The 21,700-nt window shown below is 43.7% G+C and overlaps 1 protein-coding gene across 6 annotated transcripts in view; it reads left to right on the top strand.

Annotated features, from left to right (window-relative positions):
* elmo1 (engulfment and cell motility 1 (ced-12 homolog, C. elegans)) overlaps positions 1 to 21,700 on the top strand; it is a 208,890-nt gene that overhangs the window by 81,872 nt on the left and 105,318 nt on the right. For 2 of the 6 annotated variants that reach the window (XM_036970710.1, XM_036970711.1), the window contains exons 6-13: positions 1,792 to 1,961; positions 7,733 to 7,768; positions 9,893 to 9,992; positions 10,451 to 10,602; positions 15,662 to 15,740; positions 17,779 to 17,820; positions 18,221 to 18,271; positions 18,735 to 18,857. In XM_036970710.1, coding sequence (XP_036826605.1) covers positions 1,792 to 1,961; positions 7,733 to 7,768; positions 9,893 to 9,992; positions 10,451 to 10,602; positions 15,662 to 15,740; positions 17,779 to 17,820; positions 18,221 to 18,271; positions 18,735 to 18,857 — 753 coding nt within the window. Of the gene's footprint in view, positions 1 to 1,791; positions 1,962 to 7,732; positions 7,769 to 9,892; positions 9,993 to 10,075; positions 10,082 to 10,450; positions 10,603 to 15,661; positions 15,741 to 17,778; positions 17,821 to 18,220; positions 18,272 to 18,734; positions 18,858 to 21,700 lie in introns of those variants that run through there. The other 4 variants (XM_036970712.1, XM_036970713.1, XM_036970716.1 and 1 more) reach the window with 4 other exon arrangements.

Genomic DNA, 21,700 nt, shown 5'->3' with positions numbered 1-21,700 from the left:
TTTTGACTGAGAGTGTCTGCCATCCCTATCATGACATCTTAATCTCGCCTGTCCCTGCCTCCCTCCCTCCCGTCCTCTTCCTCTAACCCCTCGGATAGATAGAGAGGGTGAGAGGCCTGGAAGAGTGTCTGCTGTTAGGGGGAAATTCACTCGAGATGGGCCCATGCAGAAACGTCTGCTCCAGTATACTCTGAGGGTTAGATAGATTTATTTTGTTTTCACCTTCTCTGCATTCTTGTTATGGCCTGGCTTCTCCCTTGAAGCCAATAACAGTCCAAGCTAATGACATGACTGTAAAGGAAAAGCCCTGATTTAGCATACATACTGTATAATAGATGAGCAGCTCCATCCACACAAGACCTCAAGAACTGTATACAGATGTAGGATCTTACTTTGAGACAGTTTGCTACAGCAGGAAAATAACCCTGCAGCAATAAACGACTTATTGTGAATGTTCTGCATTGCAAAGATCCTACATCTTTAACACTGCTCTCTCTCTCTCTCTGTCTCTCTCTCTCTCTGTCTCTCTCTCTCTCTGTCTCTCTCTGTCTCTCTCTTTCTCTCTCTCTCTTTCTCTCTCTCTCTCTCTCTCTCTCTCTCTCTCTCGCTCTTTCTCTTTGTCTCTCTCTCTCTTTCTCTCTTTCTCTCTCTTTCTCTCTTTCTCTTTCTCTTTCTCTCTTTCTCTTTCTCTCTCTCTTTCTCTCTCTCTTTCTCTCTCTCTCTTTCTCTATTTCTCTCTCTCTCTCTCTCTTTCTCTATCTTTCTCTTTCTCTCTCTCTTACGCTCTTTCTCTCTCTTTCGCTCTTTCTCTCTGCAATGACTACATTAAGCATGTGACTCTACATATTTGCTGGATTCATTATTTGGGCCCAAAATAATCTGAAACTCAACCAAAACAAACTGCAAATGCGTACAAGTTTGAGGAGTCACAAGCTTAATGTAATCCTTGCGTGCTAGGAATAAGGGACCAAATACTAAACTTTTGACTACTTTAATACACATAAGTGAATTTAACCCAATACTTTTGGTCCCCTAAAATGGAGGGACTGTGTACAAAAAGTGATGTAATTTCTAAACAGTTCACCTGATATGATTGAAAATACCCTCAAATTAAGCTGACAGTCTGCACTTTAACCTCCTAGTCATTGTATAATTTCACTGTATGTGTATACATGTATCCACATACATGCGTACACTGAGTTGTACAAAATATTAAGAACACCTTCCTAATATTGAGTTGCACCCCAAACGACCCCCCTGCCCCCTTTTGTCCTCAAAACAGACTCAATTTGTCAGGGCATGGTCTCAACCAGGTGTTGAAAGGGATGCTGGCCCATGTTGACTCCAATGCTTCTCACAGTTGTGTCAAGTTGGCTGGATGTCCTTTGAGTGGTGGACCATTCTTGATACACACGGGAAACTGTTGAGTGTAAAAAACCCAGCTGTGTTGCAGTTCCTGACACAACCGTTGCGCCTGGCATCTACTACCATACCCAGTTCAAAGGCACTTAAATATTTTATTGTGTCCATTCTCTCTTTGAATGGCACAAATACACAATCCATGTCTCAATTGTCTCGAGGCTTAAAAATCCTTCTTTACACCCTGTCTCCTGCCCTTTGTCTACACTGATTGAAGTGACATCAATAAGGGATCGTAGTTTTCACCTGGAATCACCTGGTCAGTCTGTCATGGATAGAGCAGGTGTTCTTAATGTTTTGTACACTCAGTGTATATCCAGTGTATAACCCCTGTCTCTGCCCTCTCCCCGGCTGTCTCCCCCTCCCCTCCAGTCTCAGACAGCGGCCCAGCTCCATGAGAGGATCCAGTCATCTAGTATGGATGCCAAGCTGGAGGCTCTGAAGGACCTGGCCAACTCTTCCAGAGACGTCACCTTCGCCCAGGAGTTCATCAACCTGGACGGCATCTCACTGCTCACACAGATGGTGGAGAGCGGCACAGAGTACGTACTTCCTCTCTCCTCCTTTCCCTTCTTTTATTCTGTCTTTTCCGGCAGCCCCACCTCATTCCCAAGCAGTGTTCTCTTAAATGCTGGTCTGCCTCTGTCTCTGCTTGTCTCACTGGGCTTTGGGCCTGGTAAGCTGTCTGTGTCCCAGATGGCATCCTATTCCCTATATAGTGCACTACTTTTGATGCAGGGCCAATAGGGTTCAGGGCGGAGAGGAGAGGAGAGCCAGGGAGGGAGAGGAGAGGAGAGCCAGGGAGGGAGAGGAGAGGAGAGCCAGGGAGGGAGAGGAGAGGAGAGCCAGGGAGGGAGAGGAGAGGAGAGCCAGGGAGGGAGAGGAGAGCCAGGGAGGGAGAGGAGAGGAGAGCCAGGGAGGGAGAGGAGAGGAGAGCCAGGGAGGGAGAGGAGAGGAGAGCCTGGGAGGGAGAGGAGAGCCTGGGAGGGAGAGGAGAGCCAGGGAGGGAGAGGAGAGGAAAGCCAGGGAGGGAGAGGAGAGGAGAGCCAGGGAGGGAGAGGAGAGGAGAGCCAGGGAGGGAGAGGAGAGGAGAGCCAGGGAGGGAGAGGAGAGCCAGGGAGGGAGAGGAGAGGAGAGCCAGGGAGGGAGAGGAGAGGAAAGCCAGGGAGGGAGAGGAGAGGCGAGCCAGGGAGGGAGAGGAGAGGAGAGCCAGGGAGGGAGAGGAGAGGAGAGCCAGGGAGGGAGAGCCAGGGAGGGAGAGAAGAGGAGAGCCAGGGAGGGAGAGGAGAGCCAGGGAGGGAGAGGAGAGCCTGGGAGGGAGAGGAGAGCCTGGGAGGGAGAGCAGAGGAGAGCCAGGGAGGGAGAGCAGAGGAGAGCCAGGGAGGGAGAGGAGAGGAGAGCCAGGGAGGGAGAGGAGAGGAGAGCCAGGGAGGGAGAGGAGAGGAGAGCCAGGGAGGGAGAGGAGAGGAGAGCCAGGGAGGGAGAGGAGAGGAGAGCCAGGGAGGGAGAGGAGAGGAGAGCCAGGGAGGGAGAGGAGAGGAGAGCCAGGGAGGGAGAGGAGAGGAGAGCCAGGGAGGGAGAGGAGAGGAGAGCCAGGGAGGGAGAGGAGAGGAGAGCCAGGGAGGGAGAGGAGAGGAGAGCCAGGGAGGGAGAGGAGAGCCAGGGAGGGAGAGGAGAGCCAGGGAGGGAGAGGAGAGGAGAGCCAGGGAGGGAGAGGAGAGGAGAGCCAGGGAGGGAGAGGAGAGGAGAGCCAGGGAGGGAGAGGAGAGGAGAGCCAGGGAGGGAGAGGAGAGCCAGGGAGGGAGAGGAGAGGAGAGCCAGGGAGGGAGAGGAGAGCCAGGGAGGGAGAGGAGAGCCAGGGAGGGAGAGGAGAGCCAGGGAGGGAGAGGAGAGCCAGGGAGGGAGAGGAGAGGAGAGCCAGGGAGGGAGAGGAGAGGAGAGCCTGGGAGGGAGAGGAGAGCCTGGGAGGGAGAGGAGAGCCAGGGAGGGAGAGGAGAGGAGAGCCAGGGAGGGAGAGGAGAGGAGAGCCAGGGAGGGAGAGGAGAGGAGAGCCAGGGAGGGAGAGGAGAGGAGAGCCAGGGAGGGAGAGGAGAGGAGAGCCAGGGAGGGAGAGGAGAGCCAGGGAGGGAGAGGAGAGCCAGGGAGGGAGAGGAGAGCCAGGGAGGGAGAGGAGAGCCAGGGAGGGAGAGGAGAGCCAGGGAGGGAGAGGAGAGGAGAGGAGAGCCAGGGAGGGAGAGGAGAGGAGAGCCAGGGAGGGAGAGGAGAGGAGAGCCAGGGAGGGAGAGGAGAGGAGAGCCTGGGAGGGAGAGGAGAGCCTGGGAGGGAGAGGAGAGCCAGGGAGGGAGAGGAGAGCCAGGGAGGGAGAGGAGAGCCTGGGAGGGAGAGGAGAGGAGAGCCAGGGAGGGAGAGGAGAGGAGAGCCAGGGAGGGAGAGGAGAGGAGAGCCAGGGAGGGAGAGGAGAGGAGAGCCAGGGAGGGAGAGGAGAGGAGAGCCAGGGAGGGAGAGGAGAGCCAGGGAGGGAGAGGAGAGGAGAGCCAGGGAGGGAGAGGAGAGGAGAGCCAGGGAGGGAGAGGAGAGGAGAGCCAGGGAGGGAGAGGAGAGGAGAGCCAGGGAGGGAGAGGAGAGGAGAGCCAGGGAGGGAGAGGAGAGGAGAGCCAGGGAGGGAGAGGAGAGGAGAGCCAGGGAGGGAGAGGAGAGCCAGGGAGGGAGAGGAGAGGAGAGCCAGGGAGGGAGAGGAGAGGAGAGCCAGGGAGGGAGAGGAGAGGAGAGCCAGGGAGGGAGAGGAGAGCCTGGGAGGGAGAGGAGAGCCAGGGAGGGAGAGGAGAGTGGGGCCTGGGAGGGAGAGGAGAGTCAGCCTGGGAGGGAGAGGAGAGTCAGCCTGGGAGGGAGAGGAGAGCCAGCCAGGGAGGGAGAGGAGAGCCAGCCAGGGAGGGAGAGGAGAGCCAGCCTGGGAAGGAGAGGAGAGCCAGGGTCATGCTGTGTGATTGCAGAGTCAAAACACACATTGGAGACTCACACAGTCAAAGCAAGACACACACATACACACACACACCCTCTCTTTCTCACACACGTACACCCCCCCATTCAATCACACACAGTCAGCCGTCTCCAGTCACCCCACTGTACTGAACAGCCCTGAATCCAACCAAATGCTTGTCTTTCCCAGCAGACCCTCATTATAGGCTAGCCCGGGGCTCTGGACACAGCGTTTACTGTCAGTGGTCTGAAACATACACACACACACACACACACACACACACACACACACACACACACACACACACACACACACACACACACGGCTACATGACATCCTCATTAAGCCCCCAAGCCCAGAGAGACTTCCCAGTCAGTAGCAGCTCCCCTGATACAAACACACACTCTCTCTGATAGACCAAACACACACACTCTCTCTGATAGAACAAACACACACTTTCTCTGATAGACCAAACACACACTCTCTCTGATAGACCAAACACACACTCTCTCTGATAGACCAAACACACACTCTCTCTGATAGACCAAACACACACTCTCTCTGATAGACCAAACACACACTCTCTCTGATAGACCAAACACACACTCTCTCTGATAGACCAAACACACACTCTCTCTAACTGGATATAAAAACTAGAACCTTCCATTCTGTTAGTGTATCTTTTACGAAATTTGTCCTGCTGCTTTTTGTTCTATGTTGCTCTGTCTGTATGCTACATCTGGCTTGTCCTATGTTGCTCTGTCTGTATGCTACGTCTTGCTTGTCCTATGTTGCTCTGTCTGTATGCTACGTCTGGCTTGTCCTATGTTGCTCTGTCTGTATGCTACGTCTTGCTTGTCCTATGTTGCTCTGTCTGTATGCTACGTCTGGCTTGTCCTATGTTGCTCTGTCTGTATGCTACGCCTTGCTTGTCCTATGTTGCTCTGTCTGTATGCTACGTCTGGCTTGTCCTATGTTTCTCTGTCTGTATGCTACGTCTTGCTTGTCCTATGTTGCTCTGTCTGTATGCTATGTCTTGCTTGTCCTATGTTGCTCTGTCTGTATGCTACGTCTTGCTTGTCCTATGTTGCTCTGTCTGTATGCTATGTCTTGCTTGTCCTATGTTGCTCTGCGTGTGCTCACTGCTCATTGATTGTCTATATTGTAATTGTTTTTAATAACCTGCCCAGGGACTGCGGTTGAAAATTTGCCGGCTGGCTAAAACCGGCACTTTTACTGAAATGTTGATTAATGTGCACTGTCCCTGTAAAATGTAAATAAACTCAAACCCACCACATTTACATTTAGAATGTGTGCCTCCCAAGCAACACCCTATTCCCTAATATATTGCACTACTTTAGACCATGACCCATAGTAGTGTTGACATGTCTCCCTTTACTGTATAGATTGATTGTGCCATTTAAAGCAAATTATTTATTTTGTGATCTTGATTTAAATGTTCTTAATGCAAATGTTCTTAATGCATATTCATTTCTCTATTAATAATTTAACCTATTTCATGCTCTTATAAGCAGTGCTGCCCACTTAATTCCCCCATGATGCATACTGCCACCTCAGGCCTCTTTCTTTAAATATGTTTTATGTAGATTACTCCTGCGTCAACAGAGCGTAGCCCCGGAGTTTGAAAGTGCAGGCGTGTGTGTGTATCATCTACAATCCTCATCTACATTCCTGCTGACCGACTAGTGTAATATGATAATTCACACGCTTAGGAAAAAGAGACACCAGGGAGCAGTACTTTCTAATATCCCAGTCTGGGGCATGACAACATGCTGTATTAATGTGGGATACTGGATCAGTGATTGAAAGAAGTTTTGCGCCCCCTATTGGTGTAGTAACATAGCTGATACATTCCTGAACTTCTGAGAATGTTCCGTAGAACCAACTTCAACTGGCGAACATTTTGGATCCCTGGGAAATGTTAATTTTGTAGCAAGCTTACTGTTTTATCACAAAACAAGATGATGTTAAGGTCTCGCATGAGTCTTTTTGTTGTTTAAATTTATTGTTGGCCATTTTTGGTCAGTTTGTTGACATCTTTGCAAACAACGCCTGTTGTGTGTCTGTCTGTCTATCTGTCTATCTGTCTATCTGTCTATCTGTCTATCTGTCTATCTGTCTATCTGTCTATCTGTCTATCTGTCTATCTGTCTATCTGTCTGTCTGTCTGTCTGTCTGTCTGTTTTTTTTTCTTTCTTTCTTTCTTTCTTTCTTTCTTTCTTTCTTTCTTTCTTTCTTTCTTTCTTTCTTTCTTTCTTTCTTTCTTTCTTTCTTTCTTTCTTTCTTTCTTTCTTTCTTTCTTTCTTTCTTTCTTTCTTTCTTTCTTTCTTTCTTTCTTTCTTTCTTTCTTTCTTTCTTTCTTTCTTTCTTTCTTTCTTTCTTTCTTTCTTTCTTTCTTTCTTTCTTTCTTTCTTTCTTTCTTTCTTTCTTTCTTTCTTTCTTTCTTTCTTTCTTTCTTTCTTTCTTTCTTTCTTTCTTTCTTTCTTTCTTTCTTTCTTTCTTTCTTTCTTTCTTTCTTTCTTTCTTTCTTTCTTTCTTTCTTTCTTTCTTTCTTTCTTTCTTTCTTTCTTTCTTTCTTTCTTTCTTTCTTTCTTTCTTTCTTTCTTTCTTTCTTTCTTTCTTTCTTTCTTTCTTTCTTTCTTTCTTTCTTTCTTTCTTTCTTTCTTTCTTTCTTTCTTTCTTTCTTTCTTTCTTTCTTTGACTCCAACTGCTTCCCAAACCATACTTCGGCTTTGTTTGTCTGTCTATCTCTCTGTGCGTGTTATTTGAGTGTGTTTATTTGGTCAAATATCCTCCTTCTATCACCATCTTATCTCTACCCATTCCCCTGTGTTAACCAGAGCCCTGTATATCTTTATGGCTTTGGTCTCAGTGTAATTATGTTTGGCCAAATGTGTTGTTCTCTGTATTGTATCACATGTTACTGGAGCAAGTCAGCCTTGTGTTGCGATCTACATTTGAGTTGTCACTGTGAAGCTCTGTTCATGTCCTATCCATCTCCAACCTCCATGTGTCTGGGCTCTGGGGCCATATGTTTGAAGCATCTCAGAGTAGGACTGCTGGTCTAGGATCAGGACTCTCCTGTCCATGCGAACTTATTCATTACGAAAATCCCATTCAGCCCCCTGTTCTGGTCTTATCAGAAAGAAGCTACAGTGACAGATCGTACACACACACACACACACACACACACACACACACACGGGCAATGTGTCTATTGTCTAACCATAACCTCCATCTGTCTACTATGACTTGAGCCCCTTCTTCTGTGGTCATTGTTCTCCTCTGATGCCAAAGTTTCTTAAATCTTTGCAGACGCTATCAGAAACTACAGAAGATAATGAAGCCATGGTAAGCCCTCCCTTTCCCTTCCCCAGTCAGATAACTACCCTGACTGGCTTTGTGCTATTCCCTCTAATCTACCCGGCAACTGAGTCTGCATGATTCAAAACTCAGGCCCTGGTGCTTCTATTAAACTGATGGGAAACAACATGGCTGCCATCGCTGGCTTTCATCTTGAAATCAAACTTTGTTTGTTTTGTTTATCTCTGGTTACATCCCAAATGGAACCCTATTCCCTACATAGTGCACTACTTTTGACCAGGGCCCAGGCCCTATATAGGGAATAGGTTGATATTTGAGACTCATCCTCTGTGTACCATGTAACCGAATCAGCATTGTTCTCACATTTTTGCATGAGGTATTGGGCAATTGGTTGATGTTCAAAGTGAACTAACCTCATACTCTTGTTTCACGTGGGACGACGTTGTTTTGAAGAGCACCATGACAATGACTCATAAGGAAACTCACAGGCCAAATTCAGAGATTCTTCTTGGATTCTTGGTTCTAAACTTGATGTTAAAGGGTGTATTCACTAGTAACCAAACGGAAGCGAAACAGGCTGAAACGGGGAGGGACCTACCTGAACTTTTAGAAACAATTAGAAACACTTGTTTTAGTTCCAAAACGTTTTTACATCGTAAAACGTTTTTTGCTACAGTTTGCCCTAATGAATACACCCCATTTGATGGGCACTTTAATGTTAGGTGTTGGTGGTGGTGGGTTGTTAGAGATGTTAATTGGGCTGTCCTTTACACCCTATTCATATGAATATTCTGCAGTTCACTGTCCTCACCCTGTAGTGTAAAGACATCATTCTGTAGGGTTACATTCTTTCGTCTTGTCAACATGTCGTTCTTACATCTTAAATGAGTCAACTTTTTTTTAGAATGTTACAGGTCTATTGTATTAGAATTGTATTTCTTTTTAATGAGCCTTTATTTAGCCAGGCAAGTCAGTTAAGAACAAATTCTTATTTACAATGACGGCCCACCTAGAATCATTTTAGTAGAATCATGTACTTACATTTACATGATCATTTCATACATCACGTAACTTCCCACTGCCATGTGCAAACGCTTACTCACCCCAGTCCAACCGTGGACTAAGTACTACTAATTAATCAAGTACTACTAATGAATGTGTCTGAGATGTGAGCCATAATGTTGTCTGTGATTGACCAAATGTGTTAATGAATTAACCGTATGTTGCTAAGCCTGTAATTGGTCTGGTCCAAAGTTATTAACCAAATTTTTGTTAGAATGGGTTTTGTTTTTACGAACTTTATATTATTTATAATGTAGAATTTCTTAACAAATATACATATTTTTTTGCTTTTTTTATTATGTTTATGAAATGTGTTTGTACTTAAAAAGTACATATGGCATGTTGTTTTTTTGAATATTAAAGATTACTTTCAAGTCGGGCATTGGAGACTTTTGGCCAACTTTATTAAATATGAAGCACTATTAAAATCTGACTGCAGGGGGCAATATTTCCCAATATTTCCCACGTGATATCTAGAGGTGTGCTTCACCGTTTTGATTTATACAGTATTTCAGGTTTTTGTCATGACTAATCACACAGTTAAGAATTTCTGAAAATGTCAAAACAGCAATTCATTTATATAATCTTCATTTATTGCTTGTCATTTGTATTTTTCTATGAGATTTATGTAGGCTGTTTTTCCTGTGAACTTCTGTTGGTGATTCAACATAACAAATTGTAACACTTTGCTTTCAGACCATTTGATAAAAATCGCCCAGGAAATAATGTTGCTTGGTCCTCCTTTGATGTCAACTATAGTCTCTACTAATAACTATCTACTAGTAACTGCATGGGAATGATTAATGAATGAATGCTCTCCAGCTACGTGGCTCTGCTCCCCTGCGCTGTCTGGCTCCTGCTGGCTCTGTTTCCTCAGGTTGTTCATGAAGGACTGAGTCATCTGTCTGACCCATCGGGAGCCGCAGTCGTCGTCCTCTCGTATTTCTGTGCCCTCAACATACCTGGCTGTGGCTTCACCCTGTCCTCTCCTCCGCTCTCCCTGGGACCAAGGCTTTTGGCTGCTTAGCTATACGCGTGGCAGCACCAGTGGCAGAGACGTTTCTATTGGCTGTTGTTGTTGTGTTTCAGTTTCGGCGACTTGTTGTCGTTCACGCTGACAGCGTTTGTGGAGCTCATGGACCACGGCATCGTCTCCTGGGATACCTTCTCTGTCGCTTTCATCAAGAAGGTGCCTGCTCATTAAGTGTGTGTGGTGGGCGGGGCTGTGTGGTGGGCGGGTCTGTGTATGTGTGCTCTTCTGTCACCTTCATCAAGAAGGTACTCCAACAAACCAGTATCAAGTTGTGTTTTAGATCATGTGTAAAAACCATGTGCTAAATGAGAAAGAAGGTGCACAAACAAACTAAGTCATGTTGAATTGCGGATCATGTGTATGAACAAACTGAAAAATATGAATTAGAAAGGTGCCTGCTCTCAAACAATTTATAACATGTATTACGCATGTTAATAACATGCTTGTAATACCACACGCTGGAATTACATGATATTAAAGTGTTTGTAAACTGTTTTTGAAATACCTCTGAAATAGAGCCCATGTAGTCTCTGAATAACAATCCCCATGTGACTCTTTTTTATTTTTTATTTGTATGTGTCTTCTCGTCAGTTACTAACACTTCTCTATTGCAGATTGCAGGTTATGTGAACAAGTCAGCCATGGACACGGCTGTGCTGCAGCGGTCCCTGGCCATTCTGGAGTCCATGGTGCTCAACAGTCAGGACCTCTACCAGAAGGTGGCGCAAGAGATCACCATCGGACAGCTTATACCCCATCTGCAGGGGTGAGCAAGAGCTGCACGGTCAACTGCACTCAGCTATATTATTAAATGCCTGAGATATAAAGGATCCCTAATTGCAGATTACCATGAAACACTCTTGAACCTTTAGGAAGATTTGGCAAAATAGATTTGGGGCCATATGTATCATGTGTCTCAGAGTAGGAGTGCTAAACTAGTATCAGGTCCCCCCTGTCCATATAACCTTTTTCCTTATGATCGAAAAGGCCAAACTGATCCCAGGTCAGCACACCTACTCTAAGGCGCTTGATATATCTCTATTGATCTAATGAACTTCAGCTCTCTAGTGTCCATGATTGGGAAGTACTGTAACAGAAAGAACAGGAAAGTAATACGTTGAGAAACATGGCAGATAGATCAAGTGTATGTGTCCCAAATGAAACCTGTTTCCCTTTTATAGTACTTGGAACAGGACCCATGGGGAATAGGGTGCCATTTGGGATGCGTCCTATATCCCTGAATGTGTAGTGAATAATAGGTTCAGCCCAGTGTGATTAGTACCGGCATGGCTGAGTAGCCACACTACTGACCACAACTACTGACCACATCCACACAACTACTGACCACATTTACTGACCACATCCACACAACTACTGACCACATCTACTGACCACATCCACACAACTACTGACCACAACTACTGACCACATCCACACAACTACTGACCACAACTACTGACCACATCCGAAACTACTGCCCAGATTTACTGACCACATCCACAACACTACTGACCACATCTACTGACCACATCCACACAACTACTGACCACATCTACTGACCACATCCACACAACTACTGACCACATCCACACAACTACTGACCACAACTACTGACCACATCCACACAACTACCGACCACAACTACTGACCACATCCACACAACTACTGACCACAACTACTGACCACATCCACACAACTACTGACCACAACTACTGACCACATCCACACAACTACTGACCACATCCACACAACTACTGACCACAACTACTAACAACATCCACACAACTACTGACCACATCTACTGACCACGTCCACACAACTACTGACCACATCCACACAACTACTGACCACAACTACTGTAACTATAACTATAGAAAGTTGCATAAATTACCATAATATAATTCACCAACAGTAACTCTTGAACCGTTCAAGTTCGATACACCAAACCAAATGTTATATGTTCAGGCAATCCTAACTTTTAATCTACTGACTTTTTCAACACTACCACTACTATAACTATAACCAGTCACTACCACTACTATAACCAGTCAGTACCACTACTATAACTATAACCAGTCACTACCACTACTATAACTATAACCAGTCAGTACCACTACTATAACTATAACCAGTCAGTACCATTACTATAACTAGTCACTACCATTACTTAATCTATAACCAGTCAGTACCACTACTATAACTATAACCAGTCAGTACCACTACTATAACTATAACCAGTCAGTACCACTACTATAACTATAACCAGTCAGTACCACTACTATAACTATAACCAGTCACTACCACTACTATAACTATAACCAGTCACTACCATTACTACTGTAGACACTACCACTACTATAACTATAACCAGTCAGTACCATTACTACTGTAGACACTACCACTACTATAACTATAACCAGTCAGTACCATTACTATAACTAGTCACTACCATTACTTAATCTATAACCAGTCAGTACCACTACTATAACTATAACCAGTCAGTACCACTACTATAACTATAACCAGTCAGTACCACTACTATAACTATAACCAGTCAGTACCACTACTATAACTATAACCAGTCACTACCATTACTATAACTATAACCAGTCACTACCATTACTACTGTAGACACTACCACTACTATAACTATAACCAGTCAGTACCATTACTACTGTAGACACTACCACTACTATAACTATAACCAGTCACTACCACTACTATAACTATAACCAGACACTACCACTACTATAACTATAACCAGTCACTACCACTACTATAACTATAACCAGACACTACCACTACTATAACTATAACCAGTCACTACCACTACTATAACTATAACCAGTCACTACCACTACTATAACTATAACCAGTCACTACCACTACTATAACTATAACCAGTCAGTACCACTACTATAACTATAACCAGTCACTACCATTACTACTGTAGACACGACCACTACTATAACTATAACCAGTCACTACCACTACTATAACTATAACCAGTCAGTACCACTACTATAACTATAACCAGTCACTACCATTACTATAACCAGTCAGTACCATTACTACTGTAGACACGATCACTACTATAACTATAACCAGTCAGTACCACTACTATAACTATAACCAGTCACTACCATTACTATAACCAGTCAGTACCATTACTACTGTAGACACGATCACTACTATAACTATAACCAGTCAGTACCACTACTATAACTATAACCAGTCACTACCATTACTACTGTAGACACGACCACTACTATAACTATAACCAGTCACTACCATTACTACTGTAGACACTACCACTACTATAACTATAACCAGTCACTACCATTACTACTGTAGACACTACCACTACTATAATTAGTAACTACCACTACTACTGTAGACACGACCACTACTATAACCAGTCACTACCACTACTATAACTATAACCAGTCAGTACCATTACTACTGTAGAGACGACCACTACTATAACTATAACCAGTCAGTACCATTACTATAACCAGTCACTACCACTACTATAACCAGTCACTACCATTACTACTGTAGACACTACCACTACTATAACTATAACCAGTCACTACCACTACTATAACCAGTCACTACCATTACTATAACTATAACCAGTCACTACCATTACTACTGTAGACACTACCACTACTATAACTATAACCAGTCACTACCATTACTACTGTAGACACTACCACTACTATAACTATAACCAGTCACTACCATTACTACTGTAGACACTACCACTACTATAACTATAATCAGTCACTACCATTACTACTGTAGACACTACCACTACTATAACTATAACCAGTCAGTACCATTACTATAACCAGTCACTACCACTACTATAACTATAACCAGTCAGTACCATTACTACTGTAGACACTACCACTACTATAACTATAACCAGTCAGTACCACTACTATAACTATAACCAGTCACTACCATTACTACTGTAGACATGACCACTACTATAACTATAACCAGTCAGTACCACTACTATAACTATAACCAGTCACTACCACTACTATAACCAGTCACTACCATTACTACTGTAGACACTACCACTACTATAACTATAACCAGTCACTACCATTACTACTGTAGACACTACCACTACTATAACTATAACCAGTCACTACCACTACTATAACCAGTCAGTACAATTACTACTGTAGACACGACCACTACTATAACTACAACCAGTCACTACCATTACTACTGTAGTCACTACCACTACTATAACTATAACCAGTCACTACCACTACTATAACTATAACCAGTCACTACCACTACTATAACCAGTCACTAGCATTACTACTGTAGACACTACCACTACTATAACTATAACCAGTCACTACCACTACTATAACCAGTCACTACCATTACTACTGTAGACACTACCACTACTATAACTATAACCAGTCACTACCACTACTACTGTAGACACGACCACTACTATAACCAGTCACTACCATTACTACTGTAGACACGATCACTACTATAACTATAACCAGTCACTACCACTACTATAACTATAACCAGTCACTACCATTACTACTGTAGACACTACCACTACTATAACTATATAACCAGTCACTACCATTACTATAACTATAACCAGTCAGTACCACTACTATAACTATAACCAGTCACTACCATTACTATAACTATAACCAGTCAGTACCACTACTATAACTATAACCAGTCACTACCATTACTACTGTAGACACGACCACTACTATAACTATAACCAGTCACTACCATTACTACTGTAGACACGACCACTACTATAACTATAACCAGTCACTACCATTACTACTGTAGACACTACCACTACTATAACTATAACCAGTCACTGCCATTACTACTGTAGACACGACCACTACTATAACTATAACCAGTCACTACCACTACTATAACTATAACCAGTCACTACCATTACTACTGTAGACACTACCACTACTATAACTATAACCAGTCACTACCACTACTATAACTATAACCAGTCAGTACCATTACTACTGTAGACACGACCACTACTATAACTATAACCAGTCACTACCACTACTATAACTATAACCAGTCACTACCACTACTATAACTATAACCAGTCACTACCATTACTACTGTAGACACGACCACTACTATAACTATAACCAGACACTACCACTACTATAACTATAACCAGACACTACCACTACTATAACTATAACCAGTCACTACCACTACTATAACTATAACCAGTCACTACCACTACTATAACTATAACCAGTCACTACCACTACTATAACTATAACCAGTCACTACCACTACTATAACTATAACCAGTCAGTACCATTACTACTGTAGAGACGACCACTACTATAACTATAACCAGTCACTACCACTACTATAACTATAACCAGTCACTACCATTACTACTGTAGACACGACCACTACTATAACTATAACCAGTCACTACCATTACTACTGTAGACACGACCACTACTATAACTATAACCAGTCACTACCATTACTACTGTAGACACGACCACTACTATAACTATAACCAGTCACTACCATTACTACTGTAGACACGATCACTACTATAACTATAACCAGTCACTACCACTACTATAACTATAACCAGTCACTACCATTACTACTGTAGACACTACCACTACTATAACTATAACTATAACCAGTCACTACCACTACTATAACTATAACCAGTCACTACCACTACTATAACTATAACCAGTCACTACCACTACTATAACATTTTTCATGGTTCTCTGTTGTTATCTATCTAATGACAGGACTGATCAGGACATTCAGACCTACACCATCGCTGTGATTAACGCCTTGTTCCTCAAGGCCCCAGAGGACAAGAGACAGGTAGGTTACACACCCTCATATACACGCACGCACAGCCACACACACACACATGAACGCTCATACATACACGCACGCACAGCCACACACACACACATGAACGCTCATACATACACGCACGCACAGCCACACACACACACATGAACGCTCATACATACACGCACGCACAGCCACACACACACACATGAACACTCATACATACACGCACGCACAGCCACACACACACACATGAACGCTCATACATACACGCACGCACAGCCACACACACACACATGAACGCTCATACATACACGCACGCACAGCCACACACACACATGAACGCTCATACATACACGCAAGCACAGCCACACACACACACATGAACGCTCATACATACACGCACGCAGAGCCACACACACACACATGAACGCTCATACATACACGCACGCACAGCCACACACACATACATACACACTCATACATACACACTCGTGCTGACGCACACACTCATACGCAGTCATATATACTCACACACATGAGCGCTCATACATACATACGTGTGCACACGCACACACCACACACACACACACTCATACACAGTTACATACAGACACACATCTTTGTCTCTTATTGTGGGGAACATGGTTTACTGCGTGGCTGTGGGTGGCAGGAAGGATAAATGCATTCTGGATCTTGAGGAGGACTGATTTATATGCATCAGAGAGCGAAAGGGTTCAGTCCAATCTCCCTTCTGCTGACTCCGATGGATGGGACTGGTACAACAAGTTCAAAACATGCCTTACATTTCAGACAAGGGTGTGCATATCCCTTTCTGAAACACCCTTGTAGAGTGGGGTCACGGCCAGGGTCAGCCATTATCAACGGCGACCCTGGAGAAATTAGGGTTGAGTGCCTTGCTCAAGGGCACATCAACAGATTGGGGGGGGGGGGGGGTGTACGTATCCTTGTTTGTCCCTTTCGTCCATGCCTTAAACAGTGCAGTAATACGTCTCCTTTATAGGGCGATAAGCGTTCCCCTCTACCTCTGCTCAGTAGAGATAAAGATGGGCCCTGGTCAAAAGTAGAGCACTATAAAGGGAATAGGATGCACACCCTCTCTCAGCTCCGATGACGTCACCCACCGTTCTTCTCCGTGGGCTAGCCTTTTACACGCTGGGCTCTAACCAATCAGACAAGGCCTAGCTGTCATCAGAAATAGGCCCTCCCTAGTGTTAACGATGCATGATACACACTCCCTTCCTTTGCAGCACATTAGGTGGAAGATGAAAAAGAATCCTCACATTGTTAATGCTCACTTTTGTTCTTCACATGCTCATTTCATGTGTTTTTGTGTAACATTGATTTGCACTCTATTCTACACTAAAGCACAAACAAAAGCGGTATATCTTTTATCAGCGTACCTTTTTAGACTCGTTACTGCAGGGTTCCCCAACTGGTGTCCCGCGGGTCATTTTTTTAAATTTGTCCCCGCAAGTTTTTTGAGAAAAAAAAAAAGATCAATTGATATTCACATTTTTGGACATACAACTGTAAAAACACCAGCAAATCAGCGGCAAGTGATTTGAATTTTGGATCTTATACAAATGTAAGCCAGGTTTGAAATGATTGTTTAAGTCAAATATTATATCTGTTTGGGATTCTTCCGCAGTCTACAAATGATTTGTAAATATGTTCCGGCCCCCTGACCATCCGCTTAAGAAAAGATTGTCCCGCGGCTGAATCTAGTTGATGATCCCTGCATTACTGCATTACATTTCTGGGTTGTAAGCTGTATAGAAGAAGGCCAGCATGTGTTGGAGCATCATTTCACTAGAAGGGTGACACACAATAGTCCCGAATCTAATGGGAACCAAAGGGTTTGGCTGTGTGTTTGAGGATCAGGGGGAGGAAGATAACTGCTACACAGCATAGCTGTCATAATGATCTGCACCACTAACAAAAATATGCCTTTTCACTTCTCTTCCTCTTTTCTGTCTCGACTCACCCCCTTCTTCTCTCTCTCTATCTGACTCTTCTTTCCTCACTGCACTCGTAATGGTAGTTTGATGAGAGCAGTGTGAACATCCTTGATTGTCCTCTGACAGTAAGTGTACTTTGATTAGCGACCTTTTCTAGCCTCCAGTAGATGAAGTGTGTCATTAAAAACCACCACTGGCTGGGAGGTCTAACTCATCAAACTGAGACAGAGAGAGACTTTTTGATCTCTCCAGAAGTTTATAGTGTCTCCACCAAGAACATTTATATTTTCTGTCCATAATCCACTTTTATTTTAATATAGAGCTTCCTGAAAGAAAAATGTGTTTTCTGTGTAATGGATATGTATATTATAATACACCTGACTTACTTTCTCCCCTCTCCCTCCTCCTCTCTCTTCTTTTCTTTCTCTTTCCTCTCTCTTCCTCTCTCCCTCTCCTGTCTCTCTCGCTCCATTCTCTCTGCCTCTCTCTCTGTCTCTCTCTCTTTCTCTGTGTGTGTGTGTGTAGGAGATGGCCCATATTCTAGCCCAGAAGCAGCTGCGTTCCATCATACTGAGCGTAAGTGTGTCTAGTCATATGCCCTCCATCTGTACCTCTCCTCTGCATCACTGGTTTTAATCTTTCTCTCTTGTTCCCTCGCTTCCTGTTTATCACACAGCTCCAATGTGATATCATATCACAGAGAAATGTCACACTCGCAAACATCTTACAAATTTGTCTGCCTTTCTCTCTCTCTCTGACTTTTGCTCGCTCTCTCTCGCTCTGCCTTTAGCTCGCTCTCTCTCTGCCTTTCTCTCTCTCTCTCTCTGCCTTTCTCTCTTTCTCTCTCTCTGCCTTTCTCTCTTTCTCTCTCTCTGCCTTTCTCCCTTTGCCTTTCTCCCTTTCTCTCTCTCTGCCTTCCTCTCTTTCCTCTCCCCCTCTTTCTCTCTATCTTTACTTTCTATATCCCTGTTAATTTTTATATATATATATTTATTATTTGTCTCTTCTTCTCTCTCTCTTTTTCTCCCCTTTCCTCTAGAATGTGATCCGGAGCCCTAAGCCAATCAATGATGAAATGGCCCACCAGCTGTATGTGCTGCAGGTCCTGACCTTTAACCTCTTAGAGGACCGCATGATGACCAAGATGGACCCTCAGGACCAGGTTCAGTACAGTAGGCCTCTCAACTCAATGTCCCCCAAGTTGTTGATCACATTTTAAACGCCATAGGCCTTATCAAATAGTATTTTTACAGATGAGCCCTGAATTATATACATTACAGAAAATACACACATCGAAATATAAATACAAAATGCAAGCAGAAAGAAAAACATTAAAAACTAAAACATTAATCAGTAATAAGGTCCTCAATCAGCTTTCTGAATCAAATGTAAGATTTTTTAAAAGATCAATCCACAAATTAGGTGCAAGATTACGAACATGTACCGAACTACTACATGTACACTACATGTACCGAACTACTACATGTACACTACTACATGTACCTAACTACTACATGTACCTAACTACTACATGTACACTACATGTACCTAACTACTACATGTACCTAACTACTACATGTACACTACATGTACCGAACTACTACATGTACACTACATGTACCTAACTACTACATGTACCTAACTACTACATGTACACTACATGTACCGAACTACTACATGTACCTAACTACTACATGTACACTACATGTACCTAACTACTACATGTACCTAACTACTACATGTACCTAACTACTACATGTACACTACATGTACCTAACTACTACATGTACCTAACTACTACATGTACCTAACTACTACATGTACCTAACTACTACATGTACACTACATGTACCTAACTACTACATGTACCTAACTACTACATGTACACTACATGTACCGAACTACTACATGTACACTACATGTACCGAACTACTACATGTACCTAACTACTACATGTACACTACATGTACCGAACTACTACATGTACCTAACTACTACATGTACCTAACTACTACATGTACCTAACTACTACATGTACACTACATGTACCTAACTACTACATGTACCTAACTACTACATGTACACTACATGTACCTAACTACTACATGTACACTACATGTACCTAACTACTACATGTACCTAACTACTACATGTACCTAACTACTACATGTACCTAACTACTACATGTACCTAACTACTACATGTACACTACATGTACCTAACTACTACATGTACCTAACTACTACATGTACACTACATGTACCGAACTACTACATGTACACTACATGTACCGAACTACTACATGTACCTAACTACTACATGTACACTACATGTACCGAACTACTACATGTACCTAACTACTACATGTACACTACATGTACCTAACTACTACATGTACCTAACTACTACATGTACCTAACTACTACATGTACCTAACTACTACATGTACACTACATGTACCTAACTACTACATGTACCTAACTACTACATGTACACTACATGTACCGAACTACTACATGTACACTACATGTACCGAACTACTACATGTACCTAACTACTACATGTACCTAACTCAATGGAGACCAAAGGAATTTCCAAAGTTAGCTATCCCTGAGACCGGTTGTGGTAACTCGTATGTCTAAAGTTTAGTAATGATTTTAGGTACAGTGGGACTATTTGTAAAAGGGCTTTATAAATGAAAACAGCAATGTATCAACCTACGTGACATCAAAGAGGACCAACCAACTTTCTGGTAGAGGATGCAGTGTTGACATCACAGAGGGCCAACCAACTTTCTGGTAGAGGATGCAGTGATGACATCACAGAGGGCCAACCAACTTTCTGGTAGCGGATGCAGTGATGACATCACAGAGGGCCAACCAACTTTCTGGTAGAGAATGCAGTGATGACATCACAGAGGACCAACCAACTTTCTGGTAGAGGATGCAGTGATGACATCACAGAGGGCCAACCAACTTTCTGGTAGAGGATGCAGTGATGACATCACAGAGGGCCAACCAACTTTCTGGTAGAGGATGCAGTGATGACATCACAGAGGGCCAACCAACTTTCTGGTAGAGGATGCAGTGATGACATCACAGAGGGCCAACCAACTTTCTGGTAGAGGATGCAGTGATGACATCACAGAGGGCCAACCAACTTTCTGGTAGAGGATGCAGTGATGAATACTAAAACTGTCACCCATAATAAAGGGCAGTGCGCGTTGATAAAGGGCAGTGCGCGTTGATAAAGGGCAGTGCGCGTTGATAAAGGGCAGTGCGCGTTGATAAAGGGCAGTGCGCGTTGATAAAGGGCAGTGCGCGTTGATAAAGGGCAGTGCGCGTTGATAAAGGGCAGTGCGCGTTGATAAAGGGCAGTGCGCGTTGATAAAGGGCAGTGCGCGTTGATAAAGGGCAGTGCGCGTTGATAAAGGGCAGTGCGCGTTGATAAAGGGCAGTGCGCGTTGATAAAGGGCAGTGCGCGTTGATAAAGGGCAGTGCGCGTTGATAAACTGCATCTAACGGCTTTAATGAAGTGGAAGCGAACTCATCAAGGTGCTTTTTAAATGACAGCTTTTCATCTATCTAGTTGCCCAGATATTTGTAAGCAGGGACACTATCAATATGGACACCATGCAAAGTGCATATGCTTATCAAAATCATATTTTTATGCGCTCTAGAGAACATATATTTAGTTTTACCTGCATTTAGTACTAATTGCAGGTCAATAAAAAAATGTCTGTAATACAATAAAGGCTGAGTGTAGTTCAGATAGAGCCTGGTCAACCGTGGGGGAAATATCATACACAACAGTGTACATCGGCATACAAGTGCAGGTTACAAGTTTTTACGGACAAGTCGATATTGTTATTGTAAACAGTAAGAAGTACAGGATGCAGAATCGACCCATGCGGGACACCTTTCGTAATATCCATGAAATCGGATTTAACACCATCAGTAGATATATACTGAGTTATATCTGTCAAGTCATTTTTAAAACAGTGAC

This window comes from Oncorhynchus mykiss, chromosome 32 (genome assembly GCF_013265735.2).
Source record: "Oncorhynchus mykiss isolate Arlee chromosome 32, USDA_OmykA_1.1, whole genome shotgun sequence".
Classification (NCBI taxonomy): domain Eukaryota; kingdom Metazoa; phylum Chordata; class Actinopteri; order Salmoniformes; family Salmonidae; genus Oncorhynchus; species Oncorhynchus mykiss.
Note: the sequence above shows the minus strand (reverse complement) of the source record. Positions and strands in the feature narration are given on the sequence as shown.